At 44.7% G+C, this 16,866-nt stretch overlaps 1 protein-coding gene across 5 annotated transcripts in view; it reads left to right on the forward strand.

Moving 5' to 3' along the window:
- RUNX2 (RUNX family transcription factor 2) overlaps window positions 1–16,866 on the forward strand; it is a 224,149-nt gene that overhangs the window by 105,311 nt on the left and 101,972 nt on the right. For all 5 annotated transcript variants that reach the window (XM_086743493.1, XM_086743494.1, XM_086743496.1 and 2 more), the window contains one exon: window positions 9,903–10,076. In XM_086743493.1, the coding sequence (XP_086599619.1) occupies window positions 9,903–10,076 (174 nt within the window). The remainder of the gene's footprint in view (window positions 1–9,902; window positions 10,077–16,866) is intronic.

A 16,866-nucleotide genomic window follows, 5' to 3' on the forward strand; every position in this document is an offset into this window, starting at 1 on the left:
CCTGTTTTACTTACCGAGTAGGAAAAGATGTTTGAGAGTGGTGGGGTTTTTTTTAAAAGGCTGCTGCATCCTGGCTTCTGTCTTCATATAGCCTGAGTGTAGGTGCCCTTTATGTAACAATAACTTGATGCTACTCAAAATACTTGGCGCTGCAAGCAAGGGAGTGGAACGCGGTAAGAACACTTTAGCAGGTCTGAGGGTGAGCAAACTCCAGTAGTTTTGGAAGGAGAGGGTAGGGTTTCCAGCGTACGTCTCTCCCTCACTTGGCATTCGCAGACAGTAAGAATCCAAGGATTAACATAGTAGACTCCGTTTATTGCACTTGGGTGGATAAAGCAATTATCTGTCTATCACGGCTGTAGTAAATTGTGCAACAGCATTAACTTGGGTGGGTACGTGGATAAATGCTGCTCTGCCACAGAGGGTGCTGATACACAAGATAATCCTTCACGTCGAACTTGTAAAGACTGTTTTCTTTTGGAGTTTATATCATGTTACCCCCGCCAGTGTAGACTGAAATGGCATCTTTTTTATTTTTAACCACGTTTTCAGGTTTCTTTAGCCATCTGAGTTTTATTAGTCAGGTTATTTTAGAAGTATCCCATTTTAATCAAGTTTAAACAATCTGCTTAAAACCTGCTGCATGGATATAAACACAGTAGTCTTCTAATGCAGCAAAGCAATCTGTTGAAAGATGCAGTGCAAACACGCACACATCCATCTATTATTGCTTGACTGTTGTTTCTTCCATGCCTCAACTCCCGTCGTAACCGCAGTGTTCAGTCTGCAATGCGCTCCTGCTTTTGGGGGTGTAAAACAACACCAAAAAATGAGAATGCACCTTATTGATGTCTAGAGAGCAGAGCAGAGCAGCTCCGGAAAGCGCTTAGGCTAGATTTAAACTAAGCGCCTGAAATCTGGTTTAATGGCTGTGTTTACATCACTCCCCCCCTCCTTTTTTTTGTTCTTTTAAAGTAATCAGGTTTCGCAAGCATTAAGAGAACCATCCCCTCCTGCCAGCTGGAGGGAGGCCAGTTGAAGGAGGTTTTTTTTCCTTCTCTTCCTCCCCCTCCTCGCCCCCTTCATTTGCTATGATCTTTACTACTGGTCGCTGCAGCAAGCGACAGAAGTTGGTGTGCTCTTTATAGAACATCTACCTTTAGCGAGAGGGAAACCTTATTCCTCAAAGATACTGCTGGGTTAGGAGGAGGATGATAAGGCAGAATGAGGAGCTCTTGCACTTTTACGGGACAGCCCTTGCTTTCCCTCTTCGCCCCTTCTGCTAAAAAGAAGGAGGAGGAGAAGGGGGAGAGCGTAACTGATACCAGCATGCAAAGGGAATTAAGGCCGGGACCGAGACTTGCGTGACAGTCTCTGTTTATATGAGTTGTCTTTAATGTCTCTGAGCGACAATGCCGGCAATGTTTAGCTGGTTTCCTGGCACACGTGCACACAGATTCCTTTATGTTCATGAAGGATGGATAAAGGTGACGGCAGGGCATCGTGGTGCAAGGGGGTCCCACCTGCTCCCTCCTCGACACAGGTGGTTTGTGCTGATGTTCGTACAAGGTGTCGCTCAGCTTTGCAGAACAAGCTTCAAGGTCCAAGTCACAATTCAAAAGCTTTTCAAAAAAATGAGAAAGGAACCCAAAACCTGCTAGAGCAAGGGAAGACCTTGCTCATTTGCTGGTGAGCCAAGGCCACACCGCAGCAGAGGGGCAGAGCAGAGGGCACGTAGATCCTGCAATGCTGGGATGAGTTGAAGAGTAGGAGGACACTGGCGCAAAAGCAATCCCAGTCCAGCCCCTTCCTGCTCTGCTTGTCCTTTTTCTCAAAGCACCTTTTTGGCTTCATTCGTTAAATCTTCCCATTTTGCTGCTTTAACACAACATTCTCTGTGCAGGCTTCCTGGGGAGCTCGGCCCCTGCCACATGACCCCCATCATCCCTTGGCTGCTGGAGAGGCATTTTTCTCTGCTCTACAGAGAGAAGTTCTGGGAGTGAGAGGCTCCTTTGCAGCTGTTACGGTTTGCTGACAAACCCAAAACTCTGGGTCTGTCCTTCAGCTGGATGCGTGCTTTTCATAGACCCCAGATGACTTTTAAAAAGCATTGATAGCACTTTATATCCTCAAAGGCTTTGCAATGGTTGAGCTAGAGTAATTCCCATAGGCACGAAGGGACGCAGGTTACGCACCCGTGGGATTAATTCCCATCACCCTTCCTGTCCCTTCTTCCCTTTGACCTGCTGGAAGCTCTCACTCTGTCCCGTGCTCGCTGGGCTTCTGTGAGATGAGCTGAGTCGACATTTGCTTTTGCTCCCAGTAAGTCAGTGGGGAGATGACCATCGACACCAGCAATGCTCCGCGGGCTTGACCTCTATGCTGAGGTTCTAACCTGCTCCTCCATCTGCTCATCCCGGGTTGTAGCCACGGCTCCTGGAAGACAGTAGCGGAGCTGGTTCCCCTGGGAGCTGGATCTGGCCCTTTTGGAGCCATACCAGTGGTCTGCAGACCTTTGGGAGAGCCGGGGTCGGGGAGGAGGAGCTCAGTGGGGTTTTGGCAATGTGAATTCAGCTACAGGCTCGTAAAGCTGACGTCAAGGGAACCACGTTTTATGCCACGGTAAAGGCGTTGACACCTGAGCCTGAGGCCGCGTTAGATCCGATGTAAAGGAACGGAGCCCATCCACAGCGTACGTTCCTCTGTCTTTATCGATTTCCATTTCTCTGCAGTAGTTTCAGGTACAGGGCTTACCTGCTTTGGGTAAAAAAATACATCTTTTTTTTAAGAACAAAGAGAGACAGGGTCTTGTTTTCTGCCTGCGTCTGAGTGGCTCCTGTTGACACTAATGGGGCTCTGTGTACAGCCAGGAGAATAAGCTCTCCAGTCTAATGCAAACTGGTGCCCTCAGCTATTTAAAAAACAAACATCTTTTTTTTTTCTCTCCGTTGAGTGAATTAACTGCAGTTACTGCACCTATGTAGCTCCTTGTTTTATGAACTATAAGAACCTTTCCTATGCACAGCCTATGGCCTAATTATGTAATTATGTCTCTTGGGTGGATTATATTTTTCTTCTCATAATTGTGTCTTTACCCAAGAGACTGGAAGGGTTCCAAGCTTTTCCCTTTCCTGGGTAAAAATTGTTTGGCTCTTATGCATTTTGTTTTTTTTTTCATGAACCTTGGATTGGGTGCATTCGGTAGCACTGGGTGGGGAGAAGGCAGCCCGGGGATGACAGTTTGTCACAAGGCAAGGGACACAAGAGGGACCCTTGTGACTTGCTTCAGAGATTTTTTTTTTCCTTGCAAAGAGCTGACATGCGTCTTCTGGGCTTTTGCTGATTTACGGCTCTTATTTTTACCTCCAGTGTGTAGATTGACACTACCTTGGAGTGACATCTTGCTGCAATGATGTATTGTCTGAAATTTGTAACAGAACAATGAATATTTTTGTTTCATGCTGAATGCTCAGAATTACTCAGTCCGTGCACAACAGCTGTTAAGAAACCTCAGGCTCAGGCCTCAACGCCTTTACCGTGGCGTAAAACGTGGTTCCCTTGACTTCAGCTTTACGAGCCTGTAGCTGAATTCACAGACAAGCCCCTGTCAGTATCTCCCAGTTACATCTGATCTGTAGGACCGAATGGGATGAAAGGCAGGAAGACATCAAGAAATGATTTAAGGAGAATTTGTGGTGAAATTCAGAGGACATGTAACCTATCTTTTTTTGTGGTGTGAAATTGTCTTCTACAGCCTGCACGCAGAAGTCTGTTACTAGTGTGCTGAGGTTAAAAGAGACTTCATCAGGGTGCTTGTCTCAAAGACATAGAATATTGGGAGGAAAAAATGTGCCTGTTCTTTACTCTTTTAAAGCACTTTATCTTTGGAGAACAGTGAAAATAGTCAAAACTTGGATTCTTGGTCTCCAGTGTGCTTCTCTTGAAGTCAGGGAAAGCTTGGAGTGAATAGGCTATAAATAGCTTGTAAACTAGGTGATTCTTCTTTCTGCCACCCCTTACCCTGAAGAAAAGTCCCTTTTCCATTAGTTTTCTTCTTTTTCAGTCTTGGCACTGAACTCAGAGCCATAGAAAGCTTCAGTTACTGGTCCTGCAGTTCAAAGAATTTTCATTTTGTTTGCCCTCTCCAGCTGTAGTCACTCCATGGAGTCTCTCTCCAAACTTCCCCCATGCCTGGCTGATGCTGAGCACGTTCATGACAGAGAGCAAACACAAACCATGGTGGTATTTCATGTCAGGTCGTCATCTTCCATTCCTCTTGGGATGTCCCAGAAAATGTGTGCCCAGCAGGTGAGAGCCCAGGTTCTTACTTTCATGACCTTTTTGCCTTCACTTGGCTTTTACAGAGACACCTGACTCCCACGGTACTTCTTGTTGTTAAGGCAAAAGCACAAAAGATAGAACTGGGCGATGACTGAAAATAGCTAACCCACTTGAGAGCGATAAAAGCATCTGTTGAAAATCTGGTAACCAGATCTCCTTGGTACCAGAAAAAAAAAACACACACACACACAAAAACTGGTGGGTGGTGTACACGGTACAAAGAAAGGGAGTCCCTGAGTGTCAGCATCTGGTGAGGCCACGTGTAGCGTAATCTGATTAGTTTTCAGTTCCACACCCACAAGTTGAAAGATAAAAACGCGCACCCCTCCTCCCCGAGGAGGTAAAGATCTTCAAGCATCAACACCACATTTACATTCTGCAAGTCAGCCTCTTCCTTGGCCCGATTTACATCTTGACATCTTCAGCGGAGTGATGGAAGTTCAGGGATAAGAGACAAGCTCACGTCCCTTTCCGGTTACCACATCCAGCAGATTCAAGATTGCCTTAGCTTTGATCTGGAAGACATTCCTTCGTTTAGTTTAAACTGAAATGCTTACGCTGGAGATGAAACCTCCTCACATCTTCTGCCATGGCTGGGGTGTGATAATTGAGCATTAGCTTCTACAGGCCACGTTAACGTGTTCTGAGGCTGCCCTGGACTGGTGAGCTGAAGTGGCAGCGCAGGCACCGTCTCAGTGCTGTTTTCTGGTTCGATTCATGAAAAATAGGTGAAAGTAGCACAGAGGTGGATAAATGGCAATGCTTTCTGTCTCCAGAAACTAATACTCAGGTTGGCGTTTGGCTTGAAAGAGCTGAGTAGTGGTGAGAGATCAGAATATTGCTCATCATTTTGGAGCAAATCTTGGATTTCTAATATCTAACATGTTTTGTACTATGACAACAGACAAATCAGAACGGCTTGTATAGCTTTTGTCTACTAACTTTCAATTTTTCTCTCTTTTCCCACCTCCTTGCCTGTGACCTGGTCTATTCCAATGGCCGCTGGGTCCCATCCTTATTCACTGCCTCATGGGGCAGCCTCAGTCCTTTTGGCTGCGTTTCATATCCACGACTGCCTGCGTCCATAACCATTTTTCCCCTTTCCAAGCCAAATCCATTCCACAAAATCACTTTTGTAACAGAGCAACCTGCACTAAAAGCAGTGTTGCAGGCCCTGGGATAGCTGCAATATTATTTTATCCTATTCTTTATGTTGCTTCATATCGCTTTTTAATGTACTCAGTGCTGCAGCAGATCACAGATGCTCCCTCAGCTCTCCACACTTGCTACCCTGATCTTTTTTCCTGAAATAAAATTACGCCTCATGACTGAGACCAAGGAATACAGCTTTTCTTAGCACCCTCCCCTGGGATCAGGAATTTCTCTGTCAGCGGACACATATATCAATGAGAGATGAAAAGCAGCTTGTGGAATGAGTTTTAAACATGCATCACATATTTCATTGCTGCTGCTTATGTGCTACTCAAAACGCCTTTTTAGAGTGTTTTCAGCCCATACCTTATGGCTCCTCTGTGCTTAATAGGATTTTTTTTTTTTTTTTCCTACACGGGAATCAGAGCAGGAGAGTTATTTAAGTTGCCTACACTTCTTTATGAGCATCTCCTGAATATGAAGTTTTTGTTGAGTTTCCTGCTTACTTTCAATGTGAGCACGTCTTCACTTTTATCAAAGCACAGTAACCCGTAACGTGTGAAGCTGTAACATAATCTCATCTCACTGGGATATTTCACGGAGGGAGCGTGGCTCCTTCTGTGGATCTCTTTGTCACGACATGACTCCACGTTACAACCCTAAATTTCCAATGTCCAGAAGGGGAAGGCAAGTCTGCCTGCAGGCTCTTGCTGACTTCTGGGGACTTGCAGTTCCATTGATGCCTGGGGTCTTCCAGATGTACATAGAGCTCTCTTTTACTTTTTTTTTTTTTTTTTTTCCTGGGGAAGGGAGTAGCAACACCCAAACCCACACACCTCAGATCATTTCAATTCAACCAGATGTGGGAATCATTCTTCTTATTTATTTTTTCCCCTCTTTTTAATTTTTTTTCTTCTTTTTTCCTCCCTGCCTACACTAAAGTGCACCACTATCTTGCTGAATTTTGTCTTTCTGTGATAGACCTAGTTCGGTATAATAATACAACACATAATTAAATGTAAAGTCTTTTCTAGCAGAGCTGTTCACAGGCAAACAGAGCAGGACGAAAACAAAGCTGGGGGTTATCAGACACATTTTGGTGCAGAAGTGGTGACCTATAGAACAAGCGTCCATTGAGTTACCTGAAGATAGTTAAAATAGCTCGTTTTGTTAGTGATTCTTTAGCAAAAAAGAAATTACATAAACATAGCACAGGATTTTTCTCTGAAAAATTCAAAACAAAATTCACTTTGGGGATGGATTCATTCCCAGATAAAGTCAGCCCTGCCGTGTGAGACCAGAGATAGGCTAATCATGTTGGCCTTATTTTGAGCCCTCTTGAACTTGCTGAAATGTGATCAGGAGTGAATAGAAAAGAAAAGGGATGGGGAAGGAGATGCATTTAAAAAACAGAGTGGAAAATACAACTGGCAAAGGGAAAAGCCAATACATAAAAATTGTGGAGGAAAAGAAGATGAAGGAGAAATCCCAGGAGAACACTTACTGCGTGTGAGTGTTGTGTGAAAGTTGTTTCTTCAGATTTAGCAGCACTCAGCTTGTACAGGTTGTAATTTAAATAGATTGAAGAGATAATGCTAAAGACTACCAGGTTAGATGTTATCGTCTTAATTAAGCGGCCATTATGGAGTTGTTACAAGTCCACCAGAAACTGTTCCCTGTTTAAAGTGATTGATACCTCCTGAGGAGAGGAGTAGCCACCCGTGTCAGCTCTAATATAGAGCAGCACCTTGTCGTTAACGAGAAAGCTTCCACCTACCCTGTGCTTTTATATTGAGGCATCCTGGGGGAGCAAAATTGGAGTTCAAAGTACAAAATAATGAGTCAACTAATTAATTTTTTAAAATTGCTAGAGAAGTTTCGCCAGAATTAAATTCCATCTAGTTTCTTCTCATCTCCCAACCTTAGTCTTTCACTTCTTTCTGGGGGACGAGAAGCTCAACATGAGCCGGCAATGTGCTCTTGTGGCCCAGAAAGCCAACTGCATCCTGGGCTGCATCTAAAGGGCCGTGGCCAGCAGGTCAAGGGAGGAGATTATGCCCCTCTACCCTGCCCTCATGAGACCCCAGCTGCAGTACTGCATCCAGTTCTGCAGCCCCCAACATGAAAAAGACATGGACCTGTTGGAGTGAGTCCAGACGAGGCCATGAAGATGATCAGAGGGCTGGAGCACCTCTCCTATGAGGACAGGCTGAGAGACCTGGGGCTGTTCAGCCTGGAGAAAAGAAGGCTCTGGGGAGACCTGATAGCGGCCTTCCAGTTCCTCAAGGGGGCCTACAAGAAAGATGGGGAGAAACTCTTCAGCAGGGCCTGTTGTGATAGGACGAGGGGTAATGATTTTGAAATAGAAGAAGGTAGGTTCGTATGAGACATTGGGAAAATTTTCTTTACACTGAGGGTAGCGGAACACTGGCCCAGGTTGCCTCATCCCTGGAAACATTCTAGGCCAGGTTGGACGGAGCTCTGAGCAAACTGATCTTCCTCGAGATGTCCCTGCTTCTTGCAAGGGGATTGTACTAGATGGCCTTTAAAGGTCCCTTCCAACCCAATCTGTTCTATGATTCTATGATACTATCTAGAACCATGATTTCTCGGACTCTAGTTTGGATTTAGCCATCTAGTACTGACCTCGCATTGCCTGTATATCATGTAAGCACCATGGTCCCAGTTAGATGATGTGAACCCATGTACATCAGTATTGTGATGACAGATACATTTAAAAGGCACTTTTTTTTTTTAAGACTAGTGGTCTGATAGTTCAATTTAAAGAGTTGGTGGCTTCATTTATACTTTTAAAATAAGCAAACCAGTGCCAGAATGGGTTCTCTGGCCCTAATACTGAAGGGACAATCTGAGTGTGTCTGCAAAGCTGAACTCTCCAAGCCTCCAGACAGATGGCTGTGTTCACACTTATGAGGGAGAATATAGCTTGTCTCAAGCCACCGGGGATCATCTGGAAGGGTTCAAGCCCAAACCCTATTAGGGACCCTACTTATTGTTAAAAGCATAAAAATATCCTGGCCAGTTACTGCTTGTCCCTGTGCCCCACCACTGCTTGCAGGGATGGAGGCAGATGTGGTTTGGGTGTCTGGGCTCCCGTTTCAGCTCTGCCAGAGGCTTTTTGTGTGACCTTGGTCGGTAACTTAGATTAAGATTCATTCTATTTAATGTTGACTAATGATGAGGGCGTCTAATTAAACTAGTCATGTGTGCTCCCTCTCTGATCAGAGAAGGAAGAAAAAGCAAATTCCAAAGGTGAATCATCCAGTTTTAAGTCTGGTGTCAGAGACAAATGAGATTAATTGCCCTCTGGAAGTAGCTATTTCTTTCCATAAACTGTAGAGGAAGTCTACATTAGAAGAGTTTAGACTAGATGCCTGATTTATGAATGGCTGCAGTTAAGTAAAATTAGTCCTGACCTTAATCTCGATGCATGCCTGTTTCTCTGTATGTGGAATGACAGAAATGACGCCTTCTGCGCCTCACATTTAAAGGTGCCATTGGGTGAGGAGCATCCTTTAACTCCATTGGAAAGAAATTAAACCTAGGAGCAAAAATACAGCAATTAGAGAAGTAAAGCCTTTACTCTTGAAACATCTCAATGACATGAACAGTATTAGTTGGTGCGTCCTGTTGCTTTTGACATTTTTCCCCTTTGTGTTTTGACAACTGGGCACCCATAAACGAGCATTCCCGGTGTGGCCACACGGCATGAGGGCAGTTAGCCTGGTTTTGGGGAGAGAAGTAGGAGCACTGAGGAAGGCTGACCATACAAGGGAGTGTAGGACCCAGTTGTGGCCAGCTGCTTTGAAGATTTTCCTTGAGAAAACTCTTCTCAAATGACAGTGACTATTTACTTTTTGGAAGATCTCCCACAGGAATCAAAACTAATGACTAACTGTGACAGAGTGAAAGAAAAAACCAAAGGGACAATAAAAGCTTGCATTTCCTTAGCAAAAATCCACAACATATAAACCAGACATGGAATAATTGTCCCACTTGATAACTTGTACTTACATGTGAGGCTTGCTTTTCGGAAAAAAAAAAAAAAGTTTGCCCTTTAACTACCTAGTGTAGTTAAAGCAGAAACAAAAAATGCAAAAAGACCTTGTGTGGGTGTCCTTATAAGTGCTGTTTTGATGCACATTACAACATGTTACACATCTGAACGGGCACAGCTGTGCTCCGTAAGGCTTTCACCAGCACAACCACGTCCAAAACACAAATCCCCCCGCCGATGTCGCTGTGTTATCGGGGGCAGCTGAGATACCTATAAGTCCATTAAATCTAACAAGAGGTCCTTAGAGGCCATTTTGGGGTTTTTTGGGGGGTGTGTTAAATTACTAAATCTTGTTATTAACGCTTTTTATTTTATGATTTGCTGTTTCCAGGGCACAGACAGAAGCTTGATGACTCTAAACCTAGTTTGTTCTCTGAACGCCTCAGTGATTTAGGGCGCATTCCTCATCCCAGTATGAGAGTAGGGGTCCCGACCCAGAGCCCACGGCCCTCTCTGAATTCTGCACCAAGTCCTTTTAATCCACAAGGACAGAGTCAGATTACAGGTAAGAGACAGAACCATAGGTTTGACTTGCGCAGGCGACAGTAGTAATTGCTTATGGATATCTGTGTCTCAACTGCAGTAAAGGAGGCTGTTACAGAGTGAGAGATATGTTCCAAGCAAAGCTAGGTGGGAAGTGGATTTTTCTATAGTGTTTGAAGCTGAAAATGTCTTTCTTTTTCTTAAATATCTTTTTGCTATAAGTCTAAATTAGTCCAGAATAGTCAATCTGGGTAAACCAAGTAGGAATCTGGTGAAATTCTAACTGCCACGTTGCTCTGCCATCTCCTCCGTATGTGCGATAACAGATATTAGCGCATATTAGCATGAACATTTTCATTCAGGCTTTTTATTTTGCACTGGTGTTGAGGGAAGCGGCCAGCGTTTAATAGTCTTTCTGTTGGAATAACAATACAATCTTCTCATGTGGCGGTTTCCTTCTAGCACCAGTGCTGGCCACTGTTACAATAAACGAACTGAGTTATGGAGAAATCTCCAAAGGTTGCTTGTGAGGGTTGTATGCAACATTTATGATTGCATGCTGAGAGACAGATTTCATTGTGCTGAGAGAAATCATAAAGTACCATGTGTCACAGATTATAAGACTGAAATAAGACATTTAACTGCAGCTATGCCAGAAGTTTGCAAGAAAGCTGTGAAGCCTACAAAATAAACAAATTTTGTCATTTTTCTAAATTGACAGCTGATTAAATTTTTCAACTGAGTTTCTAAACAACCTGTATCTAATTTTAGCCATGTGAAGAGGTGTTGTTCCTGACCAATTCACTTGCTAGAACTGTTGGAGAACTTCACCTAGATGCAAGTTCACCAACAAAACCCTTGACTCAATTTACTAAACCAGTTTAAAATTCAATTTTGCTGCCATAGTTGCCTCTATACCGGGAGACCTTTGCCGATGTTATATACCAGTATTCCTTCACTGGTAAAGCACTCCTAGTAGAGACATAGTCTTTGAGTCAACCTAGGAAGATTTCTGGTTTCATGTTTCAAGTGGTTTTGACATGATACCAGCTGAAACTTAGCGGTTTTAACAAAGTGTTGTGGCTTTCTTCTTCTTTCTTTTTCTTCTTTTTTAAGTTCAACTGGTTTATTAATTTGCAGTAAGGAAGAGAAGTAAGTGGGTTAATTTGAACCCAGAGCACTCAGTGAGGTGAAATGAAAAAATTGTTCCCATGAGCTGTGGCAAAGTTCTCCCAGATCTAGAAGTCTAGCTTTAACTAGCGTAAAATGTTTATAATATATTAAATATGTCGCTAGTACCCATTACACGATACCTGCTGCCCACCAGCTTCCCAGAGCAGGTTTTTTGTCTGGGCTTAGTGTTTTCTTAGTTGGACATGTGAAGTCAGGGCTCTTGTGCGTATCATTTTCTGGGTAAGAACTGCCAAACTACAGCTCAGTGTTTTTCCTAACCTACTGTCTTCTGTCTGGCAGTGTTTGGGGACGTAGTTCCCGAGAAAGCAGAGGGAAAATCCGGGACTGTAATCAGCTTTTATCCTTCTTCCTTGTGCCTCCGTAGTTTACCTATTGTGCAACACTATATCCAGGAACGAAGGAGGGTGAAATTCTTCCTGACCCCATCTGGTGATCAGCTTATGCCCTGAAGCACAAGAACTGAGATCCCCTTGTAATTTTCTTCCTAGCTAAGTGTAACCTCATATGCTGTTCCCGTTCCCATAAATGCCTCCTGTAGAAACCGTTCTGCTGGGTTTGATTAATAGAGTACTTCTCTGCCTCGTAACGAAGCGGCAGTAGTATTTACAGATCTGGGAGGTGAAAACTTCAGATGAGCTTTAAATAAGCCTGGCTGGAAACAAAGCTGTGTGGCATTCACTGGCTTCTCCGCAAACTTTAGTCAGCAGTTCCAAGTACCAGCTGAGACTTCGTCGAGAGAGGGAAGATACGGTGCTGGTAGGGCAGAGGTGAGCCAGATCGAGGAGGGCAGGCTGACTTTCCCATCTATGTGCTTTTCTTGCCGGATGAACCCATGGTCATGGAATACTTTTTAGAATCCCCAATTGCTCTCATTTCCCCCAAAGCAATGAGGACTTGGTTGCTTACTAAAGTTTGTAGTGAATAAGGGGCTTTACAGTGGTCTGATACAGTATTTGCCATGCTGTTTCCCAACCTTCTCTCACTCTCAGTTTAGAAAAGCCAGAGACCCAGCCCTCAAATGCTACTCGTTAGCTTTCTGATAGCGATTAGCATGAACATGTTACATCGGTGGGGGCTCTGTGAATCGCACTGGCTTCCCTACAAGGCTTTTTGGTGCTTTTCAGACCGTTGATTGTAATCTACACCCTTTGATCTTCCACCAAAGTGCTGGGATGCTTTTTGCGGACAGTCCCTCTGACTTCTTCTGGGATGAATGGATGCTGGTTGCCACACAAGCCATGCCAATGAAAGACAAAGGTGATGCTGCAGACAAGGCACCTCTTTGATGGGTTATTAAGTGACCATGGGAAATCTCTGAACATCTGCCTGTTTGGTGTGGTAGTAGGGAGTGAGCTGTTTGGGCTGTCCATCTCCACCAGTTTCCTTGTGGTGTGATATTCAGTGGGAGTTACGCACTGACTTTTTAACAGGGTTACTGGGCTAGTATGGCTTGGGGGTGTGTTAAAAGCAGAATAGACTCTTATCTGAAAACCAAGGCTTTTAAAATTACCTTTATTGGAATTAAGCTAATATCTTTGTTTCTTAAATCTTTTTACCTAGTAGTTTAGAGAAAATATTTAATTCCTAATAACTTTAACAGTAAAGACTCGTTTCCTACGACAAAATGCATATTATTGCTGGTAAGCACATAAACTGGTTTTGTTTCGTTCCACTTGAGGTCTTGCATAGCTGTTGTGTGATTGAACAGAAATAATATTTAAAGCCTGCCTGGCCCACACCTGAGTCTGAAAGAACTCAGCACTTCGGGCTTCACTCTTATATTTCTTTTCTCTGTCTGGGTTTGTTTACTTTCCTAGAGTATCAGAGTACAGGTTTTACAAATCACGGCACAGTCCTGAACCTACCACGGGACAGGGCTGCGGCAGTGCAAGGCACAGGGTTGCCCTTATTCAACATGGCATTTTAACTAGGATCCTGCAAAAGCAACAGCGAAGGGTCATTAAAAAACAAATCGTCCAATAAGCAGATGCCTTTGCTGAGGCAATGCAGATTCAATTCGAACCCTGCTTGCTGCCCATAAATCAGGAATCCTGTCTGTTCACATTTGGATACCAGTATATTTGCTTTTTAATTTTTTTTCCCTTTCCCTAACGGCGCTCGCGCAACTCGCTCACGTATCCGATTACGTTCCCGTTCAGACATGGAGCTGTTGCATCAGTGGTTCAGTATGAAAGGAGGAAAGCTGTTGTTTTTCTAAAACACAACCGGTGAGGATTAGCTTCTATCGGCCGGGAAAAGCCACAGGCGCAATGGCAGGAATGTGGTCGGTGCGAGGACCCCGGCGGCTGGGCTGCGGGAACTGCGGAGTGGGAGTTAAGTGGGGTTTCATGCTCCATCACCACTGTGGCACCGTTTGATCTATAGGCAACCTGTGACTTTCATCACTGAAATAACAGCACTCAAGAGCAGGTCCCGTGAAATCTTTTTTTTTAATCTTTTCCTTTCCCCTCTTCCCCCTCCATGCACTTCAGCGGTGTTATGGTTCAGTTTCTCATAGTTTTTAGGGTTATAGGGAACAGATTTAAAGGCTTCAGAGCTGACTTACCTGGAAGCTAGTGGGGAGACCCATCTCCCTTGGCAGGCAGAGACTGGTTTCAGGGGCAGTGTAGGCTGAAGCCACTGGGAAGACCATGGGCAGAAAGCAGCTTTGACTCTCAGATGGAGGATGAGGATGGTATCAGCTGGGCCCTGCTTAGTTCCCCTGTTCAGGACTTGCGGGCGATGGGCTGGACGCTGCCGTTTTGCAGTGCCAGGGAGAAGGCAGAAAGTCGTGTTCATCCGGGGTTGTCCTGGGCTCTGGTTATGAAGCTGTGCAGCATCTGCCTCAAAGATCAGTGTCTGTTCTCTGAGACCATCTTCTGCAGGACAGGATTGAAACAGAAGCTGTGAAACTGTTATTAGACCGGCACAAGCAAGTGCCCTGCTGGGGATTGGCTGTGTTTTACCTGGGACCAGCAGCACTCTGAAGCATGCACCAGTTTGTAGCTGGTGCACATCAGTCTGAGAGCGCGTCAGGAAAAGTACATGGTTGCCTGGAACAGATAATTTAGAAACAGCCCAAGTAATAAGCTTATAGGGTGAGTTATGCCTTCAGCTCACTGTAACGTGGAATAAAAGCTACAAGACTCAGTGGATGAGGTGGTGGAGTTGGGATTTCTGCTGCCGTGAGCACCAGGGTGGCTGCAGTCTGCTGTATTTTATACAAATTGTTTGCATCCTTCAGGCGACTGGCGTGTTGCCATAGTGAACCTCCATTTTCTGCCCCCTTTACAATTTACTTGCCCTACTGGAATGACTTGTTCAGTTTTGGTTTTTTTTTTTTTCTTTTAGAAATCTGAGTCTTGGAGAGTGGGAGGAGAAATGGTTTTAGAGGTTCTTCAGACCAAAATCTGGACTCAATTACACTTGGGTCCGTTGGGGTGTAACTCCATTGGATGTGACTTCATTGATTGAACTGGGCAATCCAGATCAAGCCCTGGGTTTTTAAATGTGCCTAAGAAATAGTCAGAGAAGAGGAGGAGGTTGCATTTTTGTTGTTGTTGTTTTGCTAGGGGGCTGGTGTTACAACAATAGATGGGTTACTCATGCAGAAAGATATCTTGGCTTCGTTAAGATCAGAAGTGAGAATATTTGCTGTAAGTGTTTACCAAAGATAGCTCCAGACGGCTGGGTTTTTAGTATTGGCAGTAGCACTAATACAACCAGCAGCAGCCAGTGCTAGAGCTGATGGCTGGATTTAAATGAGAGTGGTTTTGCAAAGTGTGCAAAGTGTGATGTCGGGGTGTTAGAGACAGCCCGCAGAGGAGCTGCGAGCCATGATCATGCTCTGATCATGTAACTCAGTGTGGGCAATGGGAAATTGATTTTTTTTTCTGTAGTAAATCTATGTGCTTCATAATCCAGTGCCAAAGCAGTGGAAAAGCTCATTCTTCAGGGCTGTTTACAAGTTCTTCCCTCTCTCCATTGACACTTCAGAATATTTCCATTGAAGGAAGAGAAGTCACATTGCTGGCCAGCCAATGCCGTTGGTGGGAGAGTGGGTCACTGGGTTGGTTTTTTTTTTCATTCTTTCTTTTTTTTTTTTTGTACATCTAATGTTAGCCTGATTTTTAAAACCACTTATTATCCATTAAGCATCAGTGTCTGTTGTCCATTGACACAGTCAATCACAAACCACAAGAGTCAAGGACCGTGTATGCCTCCCACTGACTGTCAACGTGGCAGTAAAACCTAGACAGAAAGTAATTTGCAATGCTCAATATTTCCTGCTCCGGTGAGGTTTACCTGGAAGCGCAAACAGGACAGAGCTGTTTGTGCATTAGTGCAGACCTCACCCCACTGACTTGTTTCAGCTGAGCTGCGCCCAGGGTTTCTTTACATATGCATGATATGCCCCATTGTGAAGGAACATGCTGAAAGCCGCACTTTTCTTCACACCCACGCAGGCGTAACAGAAATGTTTACAAGAGGAGGACTGCTCTTAGTAATCACTCCAAAATTTTCAAGTGCAAGTGACAACTCAGAGTGGCCCTCTGCCTCCTTTGCTGTCATTGAATGCCTTCCCTGTGGTTTCTCTGCGGGAAGATGGGGCTTTTTCTCATGAGCCATTTTGTATTAGCGTCTCCCCTTGTTTTCAAGGGATTCCTTTAGGGAGGAATTCACGTTCGCTCTGCCTCAGAGCTCTGGAGTTTCTCATTTGTTCTGGGCTTTTTGCGATTGGGAAGACAATCACCCGACTGAGGAGGAGGTGCCCCTCCTAAGGACATTGTTGTTTTTCCCTCAGAAGCATCTGCATGGATCTGCCCTGGAAGCGCTGTTCTGGCTGTTGGCACCTCCCCATGGTGCCCCTAGCACTCTTCGTCCCCCTAGGAGATTTGGTTTGATGACGTATGGGACCAGAAGAGATGGGCTGCTTGGGCCTCAGTGACCAAAGTCTCTGCTCCAGCAGCGTTGCAAGGAACATCTACTGGTGGGACCAAAGGATGATACTTGAAACCCAGCTGCACGTCTGTCTTCAAGGACTAGACGGGGCGGCATTTTACTCTGGGTATTGGGCAACACCACTGAGCAGCGACATTTACCCTGTGGGCTAGCAGATCACCTTTGACTTGGCAAGGCAAGGGCGTTTTGCTGCTCTCTCCTCACATGTTTGTGGAAACCTTGGCTGCTGTCAGTGAGCAGAGGCTGATTTTAGGACATTTACTCCAGGATCTGATGAAACTCGTATCTTCAGTTTCCTAACAGGCCAGAGATAATGCTTGAAGCCAGTCAGCCCCAGGGTAAAATTCCCCACCCTGCCTCGACCGTGACCTCAGCCATGCCTTGGTGTGGAGGAATCGCAGTGACCCTTCAGCCTGGGGTAGTGTGCTTCTCCTCAGTCACTGAGTTCTGATGCATTATCTAGTGTTCAATTTGATTGAGGGATTTCCTCTTTGATATTTGCTATTCCCTGAGAAGGTGTGATTTCATTTCCCTAGAGTTGTTGCTTGCACTGTAGCTTCAGAGTGGCTTAATTTTTCACCTCAGAATCTGGATTGAAAGCTTCCAGCCTAGATAAGTACTCCATGTTGTGAGTAAGGTACTCAGAGAGTGCTTGT

This window comes from Chlamydotis macqueenii, chromosome 3 (genome assembly GCF_036417535.1).
Source record: "Chlamydotis macqueenii isolate bChlMac1 chromosome 3, bChlMac1.mat, whole genome shotgun sequence".
NCBI classification, from domain to species: Eukaryota; Metazoa; Chordata; class Aves; order Otidiformes; family Otididae; genus Chlamydotis; species Chlamydotis macqueenii.